This window comes from Rhineura floridana, chromosome 4, assembly GCF_030035675.1.
Source record: "Rhineura floridana isolate rRhiFlo1 chromosome 4, rRhiFlo1.hap2, whole genome shotgun sequence".
Taxonomy (NCBI): Eukaryota; Metazoa; Chordata; class Lepidosauria; order Squamata; family Rhineuridae; genus Rhineura; species Rhineura floridana.
Window position 1 is genome coordinate 137,962,054 of NC_084483.1, and position 18,029 is coordinate 137,980,082.

General features: G+C 41.8%; 1 protein-coding gene across 1 annotated transcript in view; it reads left to right on the top strand.

Annotated features, from left to right (window-relative positions):
• Positions 1-18,029, top strand: part of RYR2 (ryanodine receptor 2) — a 725,812-nt gene that overhangs the window by 257,451 nt on the left and 450,332 nt on the right. The window contains exons 16-19 of the mRNA XM_061624580.1: positions 3,503-3,598; positions 5,759-5,877; positions 6,043-6,176; positions 15,133-15,374. Coding sequence (XP_061480564.1) covers positions 3,503-3,598; positions 5,759-5,877; positions 6,043-6,176; positions 15,133-15,374 — 591 coding nt within the window. The remainder of the gene's footprint in view (positions 1-3,502; positions 3,599-5,758; positions 5,878-6,042; positions 6,177-15,132; positions 15,375-18,029) is intronic.

Consider the following 18,029-nt stretch of genomic DNA (forward strand, 5'->3'; position numbering starts at 1 on the left):
CCACCCTGGGATACAAACGACAGGAAACATGATAATAAAATGGGTGGACACTGAAGAGTCAATGATCACTCCTCTCCCATGTATCATTCAGTGGAGTTGGCAGTCGCTCGGAGTAGAGACTGTATAGTTATTTTTACCACTGAAGTGTAGAATGTATGTTTTCATAATTACAGTTCATGTTGCCACAGTTTTTTCGATATGTATAAGTTTATATTTTAAGCTTGGACAGACGGCGAACTAGCACTCCGTGGGAGGGGCCGCATTATCGGTCGTTTTGGAGTGTTAACTCTTTCCTGCCTCAAGCACTAGCAAGGAACACAATACCCACTTGGCTGTGTCCTGGCGCCCACTGAGAAACACCTTTCTGGTAAGTAAAACAGTTCCATCCAAAGCAGGCAACTGACCAATTATCCAAACTTGGGAACCACCAACCCACAGCGCCTTCGTCTTGCTAGGATTCAGACTCAGTTTATTGGCCCTCAACCAGCCCACCACCAAGTCCAGGCAGCGGTTAAGGGCTTCCAATTCAGATGTTACAGAGAAATAGAGCTGCGTATCATCAGCATACTGCTGACACCTAGCCCCAAATCTCCTGATGACTGCTCAGGAAAATGCAAGATGTAGGAGGGAGGCACTGATAAGCAGACATGACTCATGCAGGAAACTAACCATAAAACATGGGTTTAAATTGAAATTACTTATTTTTGATCTTGTATTAATATCTCTATCATATACTCATAACAGCTTTGGGCATAATAATGTTGTGCAGGCAACTGAATGCACGTACAGTCTCCCCCCCCCCCCGGATGTGGCAAAATGTGCTACTAGCTGAACATGAAAGTGACTGCATTTGGCCAGCTGTGTATAACTGTAATGTTAAAAGCTGCTCTTAGTTTAGGCATCAGATTTCATTGGCTTTACCATCAAAAACACAGAACTTATTCACAGCCTCAAATTCTTGTACACTCATGGTTTTTACCAATTTTTAATATGATACGTCTCTCACAACCAGGTGACACTATATTTATTTATTTATTTAGTGTATTTATATACTGCCCCATAGCCGAAGCTCTCTGGGCGGTTTACAATAACTAATAACATTAAAAACAAATATACAAATTTAAAAATACGTATTTTAAAAACAATTTACAACACTATTTAAAACAATATAAAACCTATAACCATTATAGAGCCAGGGCACAGTCACTAATTAGGGTGAGTAGTATATATAGCTACTTCAGAACTTTTCAGAGTTGGTAGGATAGATCTGGATTCATGAGAAAATTCTCTCAGATAAGATTCTTGATAAGAGTGTTTATTTTAGCAACCTGTCATTGTGGGCATTCCGTGAATGAAAAAGTTGATGAAGAAAAGCATTGCCTGTTTGCAGTGTTTTATGACAGAGATGGGTTAACTCAACTTAGGTTGGACTTATACGCCTTCCCAGTTAACTCAATGTGATCTACCTATGCATTTGAAGTATATATCCTCAGGATCATTTCAGGCTAAATAATCTATGTTAGGTGATCCAAAGAGCCTTACTAAATGAAATCGGAATCCATCTAGCACAGCATTCTTCAAAAGAACTCCAGCAACCAGGAAGGGTCAGGATGGTCTTGTTGGCCAGTAGTCCCCCTGAAGACTGTAGTCTACCTTCTTCCTACACTTGTTTTATGAAAAAAATATATTTATTGTCTCTATAGTTAAAATATGAAGCAATGCTGAACAAATGGGACCAAATAACTTCCCAAAATTTTTTTTCTTAAAATTGTTTCTATCTGTATTGTGAGTTAGCTTCTGTCTAGCCAATCAATTTAATTAAAATGTATAACCTTAAGCTAATTTTAGTTTCAGCCCAAAGGAAAATGTTTGTCTAGAGATATTTGATAGCTTCTTAAATATATTACTATAGAAAAATATTATAAATGCATACTTAAGAAGGCAGTTTAATCACTCCCAGTTACTCCACTAATTAAATATAGTGCTTAGATTCATTAGTTTCTGTGTGAGAAGGTGAGATTTGTGATTATAATGAATAATGTTTCTCAGTTCCGTTATTAGTACACTTCTTCTACAATATTATTTTCAGTAGTAGCTCATGAAACATATTTATCTCTCCTGGCATGATAAGTCCTCAGGGAATGTTTGTGTTCTACAATTAATTGTAGAATTTACCTGACCTATGGTAAAATTAGCTACAGCTACAGTTCTGATGCTTCTAAATTAGGACTTTATTAAGATTCTTATTTTACCATTGTTTTCTTTCTAGTGCTTGGATTGGATAGGACAGAAAAATGATTTGTCTCAGAGGATTAGGATTTTTCTTTTTTGCTTCTTCCTATACATACCCTCAAACCATTTTGTCTCATGATTTATACCAGGTAGTAGACATGCTGGCCACTCAGACCCAACAGTGAGTTTCAGGGTCTGGGTGACACTCATCTCCAAGTAGAAGAAAACATTAAAGTTTCTTCTCCATCTTGCACTAAAATCCAAGCTGGAGAAATTTGTCTGCTGTACGTGCTGCTTTGAGGTGCTGCTCAGAAGAAAAACTGGTGCTGCGGGAGGGGGGTATTCCCCCATGAGGAGTCCTCAAGACTGCATGTGGAGGGGCTTGTCCACATCACTTCTTCAAAACAGCTGGCCTCAGTGAAACTAGGGGTGGAGGACATCTTGGATTTGGCTAAGGAATGTGTGCACGATTTTTGATGGGGTATATGTATCTCTGTTTGAACTTGGTACACTGGGGTCAAGAAGACATTCTCAGTAGCTTTGTGATGGAACATATCATAGAATCATAGAATCATATAGCAGAGTTGGAAGGAGCCTATAAGGCCATCAAGTGCAACCCCCTGCTAAGTGCAGGAATCCAAATTAAAGCATACTGACAGGTGGCTGCCCAGCTGCCTCTTGAATGCCTCCAGTGTTGGAGAACCCACTACCTCTCTAGGTAATTGGTTCCATTGTCATATGGCTCTAACAGTTAGGAAGTTTTTCCTGAAGTCCAGTCGAAATCTGGCTTCCTGCAACTTGAGCCCATTATTCCGTGTCCTGCACTCTGAGATGATCAAGAAGATCGAGATATGTTTGCCCATGCAAAGTGGTATGGAAATTTGTTCTAAATCATTCTGCGTTACTTAATGATTTCTGATTTTAATTTTATATGGTTTTATTGTGTTTTTATATATATTGTAAACCACTTTGATTTCTTTATGAATAGCAGTATATAAATATTTTTATAAATAAAATAAATAACTAAATTTGAATTGCTTTTTAATCTTATGGCATAAAAAATAGGGTGTCTGATATTCAGGATGGAATGTGTAGTAAGGCTAACCTCATTTACCTGGGAGTAAGCTCCATTTAATTTAAAGAACTTACTTCTGGGTAGACCTGGGTTGGATTTCACTGTAAGGCATTATTGTGTTATTAACCAAAGTGTAACCACAGTGAGTGTGACAGTTGCTAAAATAAGAATTAATCACACTTTTTTTCTTTCTAGCGGCTTTGATTAGAGGAAATCGTAAAAATTGTGCCCAGTTTTCTGGCTCTCTTGATTGGCTCATCAGTAGATTGGAGAGACTGGAAGCATCTTCTGGTATGTTTTTTCTCTCAACAGAAAGAATTGTATATGGTTTCTTAATTAAAAACATAATTGGCCTTTGGTCTTTAAGGTACAAATCAGATTAACAGTTTAGTTTCCAACCCCTCCCCACCCCAGTCCTCTTCTCTCAAATTAAAAGATGGACTCTTTTAAATTATTATAATGATTTGTTTCCCCTTAGCGGCCCTGGGTATAATTTTGAGAAATAATGTGGATAAAATGCCTTTTTATTATAGCACAATTATCAAACAGTTTAGTACTTAAACCAGCTAAGCCTTTGTCTGTAACTAGAATTAGTTTCAGGAAATGTGCTTATCTGTATGATGAAGAAACCTTTGATGTGTTTTCTGTATCTTTGTTAATAAACATACTTTATCATTTCTTAGCCTTCTGGCAACAGGAGGAAATTAAAAAAATAGTCATATTGGTCAACAAGCTGTTATAGCACAGTGGGGAGGAGAGCCTGGCGGGGAGTCCAGAGTCTGTGAGTTCAAATCCCCGCTTGTGTCTCCTGGGTGTCAAGAGCCAGCTAAAGATCACCCCACAGTGAGTGGCTCAGGGGTTACGTGCCTGATTGCCACCGATCATATATTTGATGGCTAAGGAAACTGGAAGTAATGCATAAAAAGCAGTAGTTAAAAAGGATTGCTCTATTGTAAAATATAATTGGTTTGGCAGTTGTCAGACTAGATGAGTTTAAGGATAACCTCTAATTTCCTGCCTAATGATGCTAAAGGTTTTCTTGTAAACAAAAGGATATCTGAAAAGAGAGCTTCCCCCTCCCCCAGTTTTTTCCCTGTTTCTGGTGAGCATGGAAAAGCAGTTGATCACATGGTTGGGAGGAATGGAGTAGAAGACCTGTGTCATTGTATGTTCAAGCCTGCTTTTCATCCCATGTTACAGTACTCACTGTAACAGCAACAACTGGCATTATTAACTACGACCCTTATCCTTGCTACTACTAAAATAAGAGATTTCGTAGAGCAATTGTGCTTGGACCTAGAGGAACTTGTCTTAATTCAGCATTATAAGGATCTTATTTCAGTCTAATGATACATAATGGCAATGACTATTGCTTCATTTGGCTGATAATTTTGGTTAACTGAGAGGTCACAGGTGATTTAGTGCTGCTTCCTGCTTCTTCATTATCTCAGATTTTATGCTGCTAGTTTTCTCGTATGAAAAGAGTTTTTCACACACTCTTATGAAATACAGAAAATGTATGAAATGAATTCTCTACATACCGTCCATTTTCTTCATAAATTCTCCTTCCAGAGCACTAAATTGTAAGTTTTAGAATATTTCTATTGCAAGATTGGGAATTCCATAAATTATTACACCAATGCGTCATTTAATTTATGAAATTTAATTTATTTATAAAATTATTCATAAGATGCTTTTCAGCCCTGTAAATTGGTTTGCACAGACACAAAAAATCACAATAAAACAAATTGAAATATGATAAAACTTAGGCCACATTTTTCTGTGACTTTTGTACTAAGTATACTAATATGCCATGTAGCTTAATTCCTTTCTATTACTTTGACATTTGAAATTATGTGGTATATTACCCTAAAGAAGGAGAGTTATGTAGGTATTCATTAATTGCAAAATTAATGCAAAAGGTTAAGATAATTTAAATTCTTAAAAAGCAAGGAGATGCAAACTTGAATGATCCCTACCCTTGGTCGCTATCATGGTGACCTACATTTGTAACTTTGAAAAAAAAGTAGTGAAAATTCAGCAGTCTCTCCAGGTTTAAATGCATAAGTCATCAGTTAATTGCACTGCCAATCTAAGATTTAGAAAAGAATTAAACAAAACTGTGATATCAAAGTTGTGTATTTCATTTCAGTCCCCCACCCTACCTCCACTTAAATGTCTGTTGGCTAAATGAATTACGTTATATTTATTTTATGTTCATATTTCCATTCTTATCAAGATTGGTGACAGATGCCCCTTTTCATGTGTGCAGTATTCTTTTATGTATGAACGGCAACAACAATTAATGTTTTTCTTGGTTATAGTTTTACCCCTTCTTCTTTTATCCACACAGTATCATTATGGTAATGGAATGGTTACTATCAGTGTCAATGTATGTATGATTTTGAGACAATATAAACAATAAACTGTGGTCTTTTGTTATGCTTTCAGGTATTCTTGAGGTTTTACACTGTGTGTTGGTAGAAAGTCCAGAAGCTTTAAATATTATTAAAGAAGGACATATTAAATCAATTATATGTCTTTTGGACAAACATGGAAGAAACCATAAGGTATGCAAGATAGACATAAATCTGTGTGATGAGTAGCAAGTTCATAAATTATCTCAGTGGAAGGGTTTAAGCAAGGGAGAGTCTTTACTGTTTTACAGTTGGTGTTTTTAAACAATATTATAGGGACTGAAATCCTTAATTACCATCTTCATTTTTGTTTTCCAGGTGTTAGATGTTTTGTGCTCTCTGTGTGTGTGCCATGGAGTAGCAGTGCGGTCTAATCAGCATTTGATCTGTGACAATCTTCTGCCAGGAAGAGATCTGCTTCTTCAGACACGTCTTGTTAACCATGTGAGCAGGTAAAAAATTGAATAGAAAGATGTGTGTGTGTGAGAGAGATCTGTCTATAAACCTATGATGAAAAGGAATTTTCATACATAAGCAGATATAATGATTGCATTCATTAAGAGACATACTTCTGTCCATGGAAAGATGATCTCAGGTGGGTAGCTAGCTCCACCTACCGACTTCCTGCTCTCCGCAGCTACTTGCTACAGTTCTCTTTCTGCCTTCACCAAAGACGGTTAACTCTGCTCTGCTGCTCTTGGTTCAGGTCTGTATTATTTGTGTTGGTGTTGTCCCTTTGTAGTTTGTTCATCGTTCCTATCAGGGTGTTTGTGTTCTTTCCATTCCTTTTTTGTGTTGCTAAAAAAAAAAAGGCCATTCTCCCCGCTCCCACAGAGGTTAAAACCATGGCATTTTCAGCTGCTATTGAAGGAAGGCTGCCCTTCTTACCTTGGGATCCTTCCATTTCTTCACCGGCTTCTATGTTGGTGGCCTCCCCCTTCCAGCCTCGCTATACACAGCGGCCTCTATTAAGCCTTTGTTGCTTGCAGGTTAGTGGCCCCAGCATCTCTCCTCAACAAGGGGCTGTGACTCATCTGGGGCAATCCGCTTCTAAGGGCTTCTTCCCCCTTCTGTCGCCGCCTGCACCATCTCACCTCCAGCCACAGTGGACCCCAGTGGAGCCGTTCTGGACTCATGGCTGCCATCTTTGCCACTGCCCCCCCATAAGCACCACAGCATGAGATGCTGGCCACCATCTTTGCTGCCTGCCCCCTTAAGCCCCACAGCGTCAGTTGTTCCCAATGGGAAAGGCAACCAGTAAATCAGTGGTTCCCACCAAAAGGTCTAAACCACTCCTGCCTCTGCCTAGACCTGGCCTTGCACCAGCACTATTACCACCATTGCCGCCCGCCCCAGGCTGCCAAGCGTCAGAGACAACCATGAGGTTTACCCGCCCTCCACCAGCAGGCAGGAGGTTGCTGAGGCATGTGTATTAGTGGGCAGGGTGGCTTTAGAAGACTTAGCATCAGAAAGGAATAGGTGGGACCATGGCAGCTGGTAGGAGGTGGATCGATGTGGAGCTGGAGCAAAAGACTCTCACAGCACCATCTGTAGATCACAAAGAGACCAGGAACCCCTGTCTGAGGAGGAAGGGGGTCAACCTCCTCTATCCTTAAACTCAATTTTCTCCACAAGGTCTTCTCCCACAGCTTTCTCAGGATTTCAAGATGCCTCCATAATTCTTCAGTACCTGAAGGAGACGGCGGGGGGGGGGAGGTTGCCGAGCCCCAACCTTTCTGTTGTTATGTTCAGCCGCTACCATTACAATTTTCAGCTCAGATGTCTCAACAATTAAAGGAACAACTTAGGGAATCCCTTTTGGTGAACCTAGCCAGACACCTATCTGCTTCTTCAGTTCCCATGCAACATCCTAGAAAGGACATTGGTGCAGCAGGATTATCTCCCCAGGCCCCACAAAGGGCACAACAGCCATAGAATTCCACTCTGTCTTGTTCATCTTCAAACACACAACCACCACCTAACCGCACATCACCGGATCCTCGTGCCACTGCTCAAGGCAGACACCCTCATTCTTTGAAAGATCAGGTTGTAGACCCATACAATGAGTTAATTGCCCTAGACGAAGAAGAGTAGAGTTGGGACTTGGATTCCGAAGAGGTCTCTACCAACAGAATCTTTCAAGAGGCTCACTTTCTTCCCCTCTTATGCAAGGCGATGGAAGCACTGAGTTTGAATTCTTGATTTTCTAGCCCCCTCAGCATCTAGAGTATCAGCTGTGTGTCTGGACCCAAAGCCCAATTCAAGGGTACTTAAGCTCCTATCTTTACTACCCAAGGTGATCAGATATGAGTTTGACGTCCCACTACAATGTTACTTATTATTTATTTATTTATTTATTATTTGATTTATATCCCACCCTTCCTCCCAGCAGGAGCCCAGGATGGCAAGCAAAAGCACTAAAAACACTTTAAAACATCATAAAAACAGACTTTAAAATACATTAAAACAAAACATCTTTAAAAACACTTCTTTGAGAAAGCTTTCAAAATTTAAGAAGTCAGTACTAGCAACTAACAAATATTATATTCTGGAACAACAGATCATGGATCAGCTAAAAGTCCCTCCAGTGGATGCCCCTGTAGAGAATTTACTAAATCCGTCCTTGAATCCAAAGGACTCAGATGCCTATCTTAAGGATCCTACAGAACGCAAGATGAATCAAGGCCCCAGAAGAATCCATGAGGCTAGTGCATTATCAATCCGGAGGTGTCGGCCTCCTCAGTATTCACACAGGCTTCCTTCTGGTTGGAAGGTTTGCTAGATGGTCTGCAACAGGACCCAGCTAGAGTCTGTAATTTTCTTCTGAACATTTCTCAGGCGGTAACCTTCATGGCAGATACATCAATGGATGCTATACAATTTTCAGCAAGGTCACCGATGGCTGGAGTTTTTACTAGAAGGACCCTAGTGGTTGTCCCACTGGGAGGCTGATCTTGTAGCTCGCTCCAATTTGGCCTCTGAATCCTACATAGGGGGCAAGTTGTTCAGTGCCACCACCCTTGCAGGGTCCTGAAATCAAAACAAAAGAAGTTGATGCCTTCTACCAGGAAAAGAGAGGATAGAAGATTGTTTAGGAGATCTTTCCACCCTTACCAAATGTCCCAGTCCTTTCGAGGCTCCAGACAGTCAGGAAGAGCAAAGGATAGCTGGTCCAGCTACCCCTTCTGGAAAAGACAACTCAAGCACGTCAAGGGCCAGCAGCATTTCTCCAACAGGTCTGATTTTCAGGCCCAGTTCGGAGGGAATAAACACCAGTTCTGACACCAGCACCACTTCAGTGGGAAGTCGCCTTCAGCACTTTGCTCATCAGTGGAGGAAGATATCAGACCAATGGGTCCTGCAGACCCTCGGGCATGCACTTCACCTGGAATTCACATCCCCCCACCTCCGAGGTTCATACCATCCCCCATCTCAACATCTCCAGACAAAAGGGAGAGGATTCAACAAGCAATTTCTCACCTGCTGCAAATTGCGGCTTTAGAACCAGCCCCTCCAGTGGAGAGATTTTTGGGAAATTACTCTCTCTGCAAAGAAAGACTGTTCGTTCAGAGTAGTATTTGACCTGAAGTGTCTGAACGAATATGTAGCATACCACAGGTTTTGCATGGACAACTTGATGGCAATCAAGGAGGCTCTGAGATGGGGGGACTTCCTCATCTTGATAGATTTGAAGGAAGCTTACCTACATGTTCCTATTTTTCCACCTCCCAGGCACTACTTCAGGTTTGGGGTGGGGGAAGACCACTTCCAGTACAGGGCCATGCCTTTTGGACTGTCGTCTGCCCTCAGGGTATTCACAAAGATCATGGTTACCCTGGTGGCATACCTCAGAAGGCTCCAGGGAGTTCGTGTATATCCCTATCTGGATTACTTCTTAATTCAGTCCCCATCTTTCAGAAGTCTTGGGAAGATCTGCATGTCACCTTAGCCTGTCTGAAAGACCATGGCTTCTTAATCAACCACACCAAGAATGAGTTGTGTCCATCTCATTTCATAGTTCATCTGGGAGTCACAATAGACTCAGAGCAGGGAATTATAAGGTTGGCTTGGGACAGAATAAGCAAGACATGCACAGCAATCTTATCTATTCTTGCATCTCCATCAGTTGACCTCATGCAACTGGCAGCAGCTCTGGGGTTGATGGTCTCAACTTTCCAAACTACTCCCTGGGCACGCCATCACTCTTGACCCTTTCAGTGGGCGCTGCTTCCATTCCAAAGTGATATAGCGGCCAGACAACACCAGCAGTTGACATTATCTCCTGTGGTCCGTTAGTCCCTTCTGTACTGGGTTCATGAATTTAGTCTGCAAAAGGGTGTCCTGTTTCAAAATCCACCACGAATGCTTATCACCTCAGATGCAAGCCTTACAGGCTGGGGGCCATATGCGCTGGTCAGAGAGTTCAGGGGACTTGGTCCGCATAGGAGTCTTTACTCAGTCTTCTGGAGCTCCACGTGATTCATCTGGCATTGAGGCACTTCATGGGATCAAGACAGTTGGGGGTGGTGCTCATCAGAACAGACAAGATGACGGCCAAAGCTCACTTGAACTGTCACAGAGACATACACTTGATTCAGCTCCAGCGAGAAGCCTCACTTCTCTTCCAGTGGGTGGAGACACATCTGGACTCACTCCTGTCAGAATACTTGAGAGGGGAGGACGATGCACAAGCAGACTGGTTGAGTTGGGAACAAGTCCATCAAGGAAAATGGAAGCTGCACCCGATGGCTTTTCAGGAGATATCGGCTCACTTTGGGAGAGTCAAAGTGGATCTGTTTGCCACTCACTTCAATTGCCAGGTGAGAAGGTTCTTCGTCAGATATGCAACTCCAAAGGTGGAGGGAAAAGATGCTCCAACGTCCCCTTGGCGTCCAGGACAATTGTAAGCCTTTCCTCCACTTCCAATCATTCCCAGGGTGATCCATAAGGTCAAGCCAAGAAAGCAACAGTCCTACTGGTAGCCCTGCTTTGGCCAAGGAGACCCTGGTTCCTGGAACATCTCAAATTATCAGTCGACCCTCCTTCGGAGATCCCTCTCAGGAAAGACCTGCTATCACAAGGGCACCTTCACCACCCAGACCCAGTGTGGCTGTCACTTCATGTTTGGAAGTTAAGAGGCGACGTCTGCTGAGGAAAGGCATTCCATCTCCAGTAGTGGAGACCATGGTGGCATCTCAACGTCCTTCCACCATTCGGATATATGAGGATACATGGAAGGCCTTCTCTGTTTGGTAACAGAAGAAGAAGCTACTCCCTAGGAAGGCGGGTATCAATGGTATCCTGTCTTTTCTACAGGATGGTCTATCCTTGGGGCTCAGACCTAACACCTTGAGGCACCAGGCTTCAGCTCTGTTGGCAATTGTGTCCAGATCACCAGAGAATCCACTGAGATCCCATCCCTTTCATAAGTGTTTCCTGTGTGGAGCAACAATGTCTGCACTACCTACACAGCACCGTTACCTAACTTGGGATCCGCACAAAGTGCTAACCGCCCTTCAAAAATCTCCTTTTGAACCACTCAGTAAAGTCTCCATCTCCTATTCTTTAAAGTGTTGTTCCTCGTGGTCATTACCTCAGCTCGAAGAGTGTCTGAATTGAATGTCCTGTCTGTAGGTAAGCATTACTGTGTTTTTCATAAGGATAGGGTCATTCTTTGCATGGTCCCCTCCTTTCATCCTAAAGTGGTGTCTAACTTTCACTGTCAACAGGAACTGGTCATTCCTTCTGCCTGGCCCCAGTTCATACCACAGAGAAGACCTGGCAATCACTGGATGTGAGAAGGGCCCTAAAATATATCTATCTCAAAAACAAAACACTTCTGCCAAACAGATAGCTTGTTTGTGTCCTTTCACCCAGCTTTGTTAGGGAAAAAGGTTTCTACCTCAACACTAGCCAGGTGGATTAAAGCATGTATCACCTTGCATACACTTCCCAAAAGTTGGTACACCCAACCAAGATAGTAGCCCACTCCACTAGGGCAGCAGCCACATCAGCGGCATTTCCCCTCAATGCTTCTCTTCAGGAGATCTGCAGGGCGGCTACATGGGCTAACCCTAACATGTTTATCAAGCATTACAAAATAAATACCTGTCCGCTGAGGCCGCCTTTAGGAGAGTGCTACAGCACATTCTCTCAGACCAATAAGGTCCTATAGCCCAGCTAAATTCCCACTCCATATGGTTCAGCTTTGGTATGCCTCACCTGAGATCATCTTTCCTTGCATAGGAGAAGACACATTTGGTCTTACCGTGAAATGATCTTCTCTGTGCATGTCAACGTTGATTTCAGGACAACTCCTTAAGGGGTGCTGGGCTGCCATCATTATTTCAGTGTTTTTCCATTTAGCAGAGAGTGTGTGAGTGCTGTTGTTTATCTTCAGATCTTTGTTGTTCCTGTTATGTCATTTATTTGTATAGTTGGCTTGTCATCAAGTAATGTAGCAAGTAGCTGCGGAGAGCAGGAAGTCCCTGCAGAATTGAACAGCTCTCTTCAAATGCTAGGTGGGGCTGGCTACCCACCTGAGATCATCTTTGACATGCACAGAGAAGACCCTTTTACCTTAAGTCCAAATGTCTCATCTGTTATGTTTACCCTGTGTCTCTGCTTACATTTGTAAATGAAATGCAGTAACTTTTGGTGTTTTGGCACTCATAAAAGCATATCTCTGCTCCCAGGTGTTTTGCTGATGTTTGATTCCAGAGTATGGTAGTATCATCATTAACAATCAATTTATTGTACTAACCATCAGCCTCAACAACTTTAAAAATAATCTCCAAAAATTTCTTATATAAACAATGAAGTGAAAATATACAATACAATAAGAAATGATTATATTATTTTTTTAATGCAATAGGGTAAGACCAATTAAATTAAAATTAAACAGCACATTCTTAAAACTCTCAGATGTGGCCTGCTACACCACATTAGTTCTTTCTGTTGGGATTTTCCTTGCAAGTAAAGCATACAGTGCTGTGCTATATGTTACAAATGGGTAAACATCTGCTAGGAGAAAAGTGATAATTTCTTTCTCAGTATAGGTTGTTAAACTAGGCAAAACATTTCTCAAAAATTTTCCCTTGGACCATCAAGGACATTTCAATATATAATGAGTTACATTCTCCACCTGATTTAAATCACAGGTGCAAATCCGTTGATTTCCGTGTCTGTATCTATTATCCAACATGGCAGAAGGGATTATACAGCCACAAGAGTACACTATAGCCAGCATGGATTTTTTGTATTTCACAATGTTAAATTGAAAATACCCCCTGCTGCTTTCCATAAGCTCATTTCAAAACAAAACTGTACAAAACTTATAGTCCTGAACTCAGAAGTGCTTGCTTAACAACCCTCTAAGTTTTCATGGGGATACACAAAACAGTCAGAGAGAATCGAGAGTTCAAAGTGTAAAACAAGAGAAAAAAATTTCAGACCCCTTTTTGACTTTTCTCTGTCAGTGGTTTCATAATTTGTTGAAATAAATTAAAAATCAGCCATGTTCACAGAGTATCTGTAATCCTATTACTGCCCCATACTCTGATCTTCATCTTCTGCAGTTTAAAAGTTTAAAAAATGCCTGGCTGATTTTTAATTAATTTAAGAAATTTAACATTGAAGTCGTATTATTATGTCAGTCATGCTCAGTAAGAGCCAACTGTCAGTGTTCTAAAAGCCAGGCTCACAGCTGTTTGGCTTGGCTAAACGGGGCCACACCTACACCAAACCTTTATGTCACTTTAGACAGTCATGTTACCAAATTCTTCCAAGCTACACAGGAAGTGGATTGGACTGTGAAAGACCAAATTGAGTTTGCACTTTTACAAATCTGTACAGTATCTCAGAGTGGAGGTCAGGTCTCCTGCTCCCCTGGGGCATTCAATATAGCTGCCCAATTTCCCTACTTTTTAAAGTTTGATAGAAATATCTGTTGGCTATAGGTACATTCTTAAACTGCAAGGGTTTTTTTTGCCTGTTAGTGAATAATCTCTAGGTGTAGTTCTAAGAAGGCCCTGTATAGAAGGAACACTGTCAATTCTTTTTAAAAATCTGTATCTTTGATGGTTCTTTTGAAAAAAAGATACCATTAGAAAAATGTAGATAGTTGCAACAACCTCATGTCTTCCCCAGTTTGGGCTTCATATAACCTGTCCCTTAGTTCTTTTTTTTTTATCTAAGTGGGCCAAAAATATTTTTGGAAGATTATATTCCTGTAATAAATTTTGGGAAATGCTACTTTTATTTCCCAAACAAGATATGCTTATTTTACCAACTGTTCTTCCAACATCATGTACATATATTTATGAAATTTCAATACTGCCACCGGTATCCTTACTTCCATTGAGGGCCAACCCACCTCTACTCAGAGTATGGTAGTACATTTTTAATTTGTCCTGGATCAGTGCTGTATTTTATTGTTCTGAGGATTTTTTAATATTTTAAATTATTTACTTTGTTGTTACAATATTTGTGTATGACTTTAGGATGCCACATAAAAGGTGATACAAAAGTGCCTAATTCAAATAATTTTATTATTATTTTATTACCTTTAAATTGTATAACTATTTTAAAATAATTAAAATTAAAAAAACTTCAATAGGTTTTCTAGAGGCAGTGACTGGATTTGTAATAGGTTTGAAACTATTTCTATATATGAAATTGTTTTAATGGCTTCATACATGAAACACATTTTTATTACAGTAGGGCTCCACTCATACAGCAGGTTAGGTTCCAGACCCCTGCCGAAAAGCGAAAACTGCCGAAAAGCAGATCAGCTGTAGTGCGGGGGTCTGGAACCTAACCTGCTGATTGTACCGGAGGAGGAGAAGATCAGCTGTAACGCTACAGCTGATCTTCCCTTCCTCCAGTGCGATCAGCTGGAGTATGGGAGTCTGATTGCCCCGAGGAGGAGAAGATCAGCTGTGGCACACTACAGCTGATCTTCCCCTTCTTCCGCACGATCAGCTCGAGTGCGGGAGTCTGATCGTGCCAGAAGAGGAGATCAGCTGTAGCACTCTACAGCTGATCTTCCCCTCCTCTTGCGAGATCAGATGGAGCATGGGGAGCTCCAGCCCCCCCTCCAGTTGATCACCCCACTGACGCCATATTAGTGGGGCACCAAGAAGTGAGGCCCTACTGTATTGATGTTTTCATTGTTAAATTGTTTTGCAATATTTTATAAGAAGTGGTTCATAATGGAAATGAATAAACAAATAATCAGGGAATTAGTTGCCAGTTAATTGTTATTTTAATTGCTGTTTTGTCTTACTTTATTTTTTGTTTGGGTAGGGATCCAAAGAACAAAAGCTGGATTAAAAATGCTTTAAATAAATAAATATGTAAATTTTCTGATGCATCTTAAATGTATTTTCCCCTTTTGCTCGTATTCAGCATGAGACCCAATATTTTCCTTGGAATCAGTGAGGGCTCTGCTCAGTATAGAAAATGGTATTATGAACTGATGGTTGACCATGTGGGACCATTTACGACAGCTGAAGCTACTCACCTTCGTGTGGGCTGGGCTTCAACAGAAGGCTATTCACCATATCCTGTGGGAGGAGAAGAATGGGGAGGAAATGGTGTTGGTGATGACCTATATTCCTATAGTTTTGATGGACTTCATCTGTGGTCAGGTAAGGCAAATATTTTGGTTCACAACCTTTTTGGTATGGCAACCAATAAGTCCATATTTGCTTTGTATGGTGATTGATCAGTTTATTGTTACATGAATTTTGGACTGTAGGTCTTTGGCAACTGTTGGTTTCATGCATTATAACTATGTTTGCCTATTTTATAACCGTTACTTGAGGCATCCAGGCAAAAATTTTACTTTACACCTCTGTTAATGTGGAATTTGTTGAACTATTTATAATAGTTAACAAAGTTACATTTTTAATAGGAATGCAAGAATAATAAGAAGCTTTAAAATTATGCTAAAATATATGCTTACACAAGCAATGTTAGATACTCTTGATAGAGTCTGTTTTGGCAAATATCTGTGGAGTGGCTGAACTTGCATTTTTCCAACATGTATATCAGTGCACGTTAGGGATGGGCACAAATTTTGTTGAATTTGGTTTAGCACTGGATTTTTCAGTGGTCCGCATATTTTCCATCTTTGCGGAGTGATCCTGTTTTCTCTGAACTTCAGCAACTTTCTCCAACACTGGATTTTCCGCACTTTGAATATTCCCTCAAATATATTGTTCTTTTATTGATTTTACTCACAGCACAGCAGTACAAGTTAGTGTGAGAATCCTTAAGGTGGGCAAGACTTGGCTTGCTTCCTCTCACTGGAAAATATTATTTCAAAACATTTATATTTTCTCCCATGCATGTTGATGACATCAGGTGTAACTTCAGCTCCCCCTGATGGTTGAAGGCAGAAATGCTGTTCTAATTGCAGGGACCTTCTGGCTTCCCTTAGATCTCTAGCTCAGTTCATTCTGACTTCACCTGATGTGGTTGCTGGCTTTGAGCTCTCTGTCTTCTTTCTTGATGGTTCAGGCTTGTGTTATGCTATTTGTTTTTACTATTTGTCATTTCTTTCGTTCCTTATTGGTGTGCTGCTTCTGTTCTGTTGATTTGGTGTGCCTTTTGGTCTTCTTGAAGAAGTATTTACCTCAGTTCTTTTCTTTTCTGACTGACCTTGCTCCTTCCTGCTTCTCTGTCCAGTACCAGTACTATGCTTTTTTCCCTTAGAGGAGGGGTGTGTATGGCCCTGCCCCTGGTGCAGCCAAGGAAGGTAGCCAGTGCTTTGTAACCTGAGGGCTAGGGAGGACCTGTCAGATAAGGAGCATAGGGTCCAGGGTACGGATTTAAGCCACATACTTTCAGAAGACTCTTTTCCTGAGCACTTTGCTGGCTTTCAAGATGTTGCAGCTCCTGTCTCTGATATGCCATTGAATACTGGGGGTCAGTCTATTCTACCTAGCCCTGAGACTAACCTTCCTGATGCATACAGTCTGCAGCCCACACTTCAGATGTTGCAGCAGTTGAAAGAGGAATTGCTGGGAGATTTGGCTAGTTGGCTAGAGATGTGGCTGCTACTTTGTCTGCTCCAGCCCATCCTGAACATTTATCATCCTCAGCACCTGGTTCTCAGGTCACCAAGGCTCAATACCAGATCTCCATCACTCAGTAACAGCCATTTCCTGGTCCTTCATATTTGCCTTCCTCACCTGATCCTCACAGTTCCTGAGGGCAGAGCCTTTCTCAGGCAACTGCCCACTTTGGATAAGCAACTCCTGTCCTCAACTCAGGATCCTGATAGTGACCTTATCACATTGGATGAGGAGGAGTGGAGTGATGAGTCTGACTTAGACTCTGATGTTATAACAGAATCCATTGAGGTGTCCAGAGCGCGGCCTTGTCCTTCATTATTGGATGAGTTTCAGTTGGTGCAGCTCGAGGAAGTGGACAAGGTGCTTGGAATGGTGCGAGCGACCACATCTGCTCTGGACCCTTGCCCATCTTGGCTGGTGAAGGCTGGCAGGACCGAAACCACCAGCTGGGCCAAAGAGGTGATAAATGTCTCCTTGAGAGAGGGAGTAGTCCCTGGTAGTCTCAAGGAGGCAGTAGTGAGACCTCTGTTAAAGAAACCTTCTTTGGACCCAGATGTTCTTAACAACTATAGACCGGTGGCGAATGTCCCTTTCTTGGGCAAGGTTTTGGAGCGGGTGGTCGCCTGTCAGCTCCAGGCGCTCTTGGATGAAACCGATTATCTGGATCCGTTTCAATCCGGTTTTAGGTCCGGGTTTGGCACTGAAACAGCCTTGGTCGCCCTGTATGATGACCTTTGTCGGGAGAGGGACAGAGGGAGTGTGACTCTGTTGATTCTCCTTGATCTCTCAGCGGCGTTTGATACCATTGACCATGGTATCCTTCTGGGGAGACTCGCGGAGTTGGGAGTTGGGGGCACTGCTTGGCAGTGGTTCTGCTCCTACTTAGCGGATCGTCGCCAGAAGGTAGTACTTGGGGAACATTGCTTGACACCCTGGACTCTCCATTGTGGAGTCCCTCAGGGGTCGGTTTTGTCCCCCATGCTTTTTAACATAAGAACATAAGAAGAGCCTGCTGGATCAGGCCAGTGGCCCATCTAGTCCAGCATCCTGTTCTCACAGTGGCCAACCAGGTGCCTGGGGGAAGCCCGCAAGCAGGACCCGAGTGCAAGAACACTCTCCCCTCCTGAGGCTTCCGGCAACTGGTTTTCAGAAGCATGCTGCCTCTGACTAGGGTGGCAGAGCACAGCCATCATGGCTAGTAGCCATTGATAGCCCTGTCCTCCA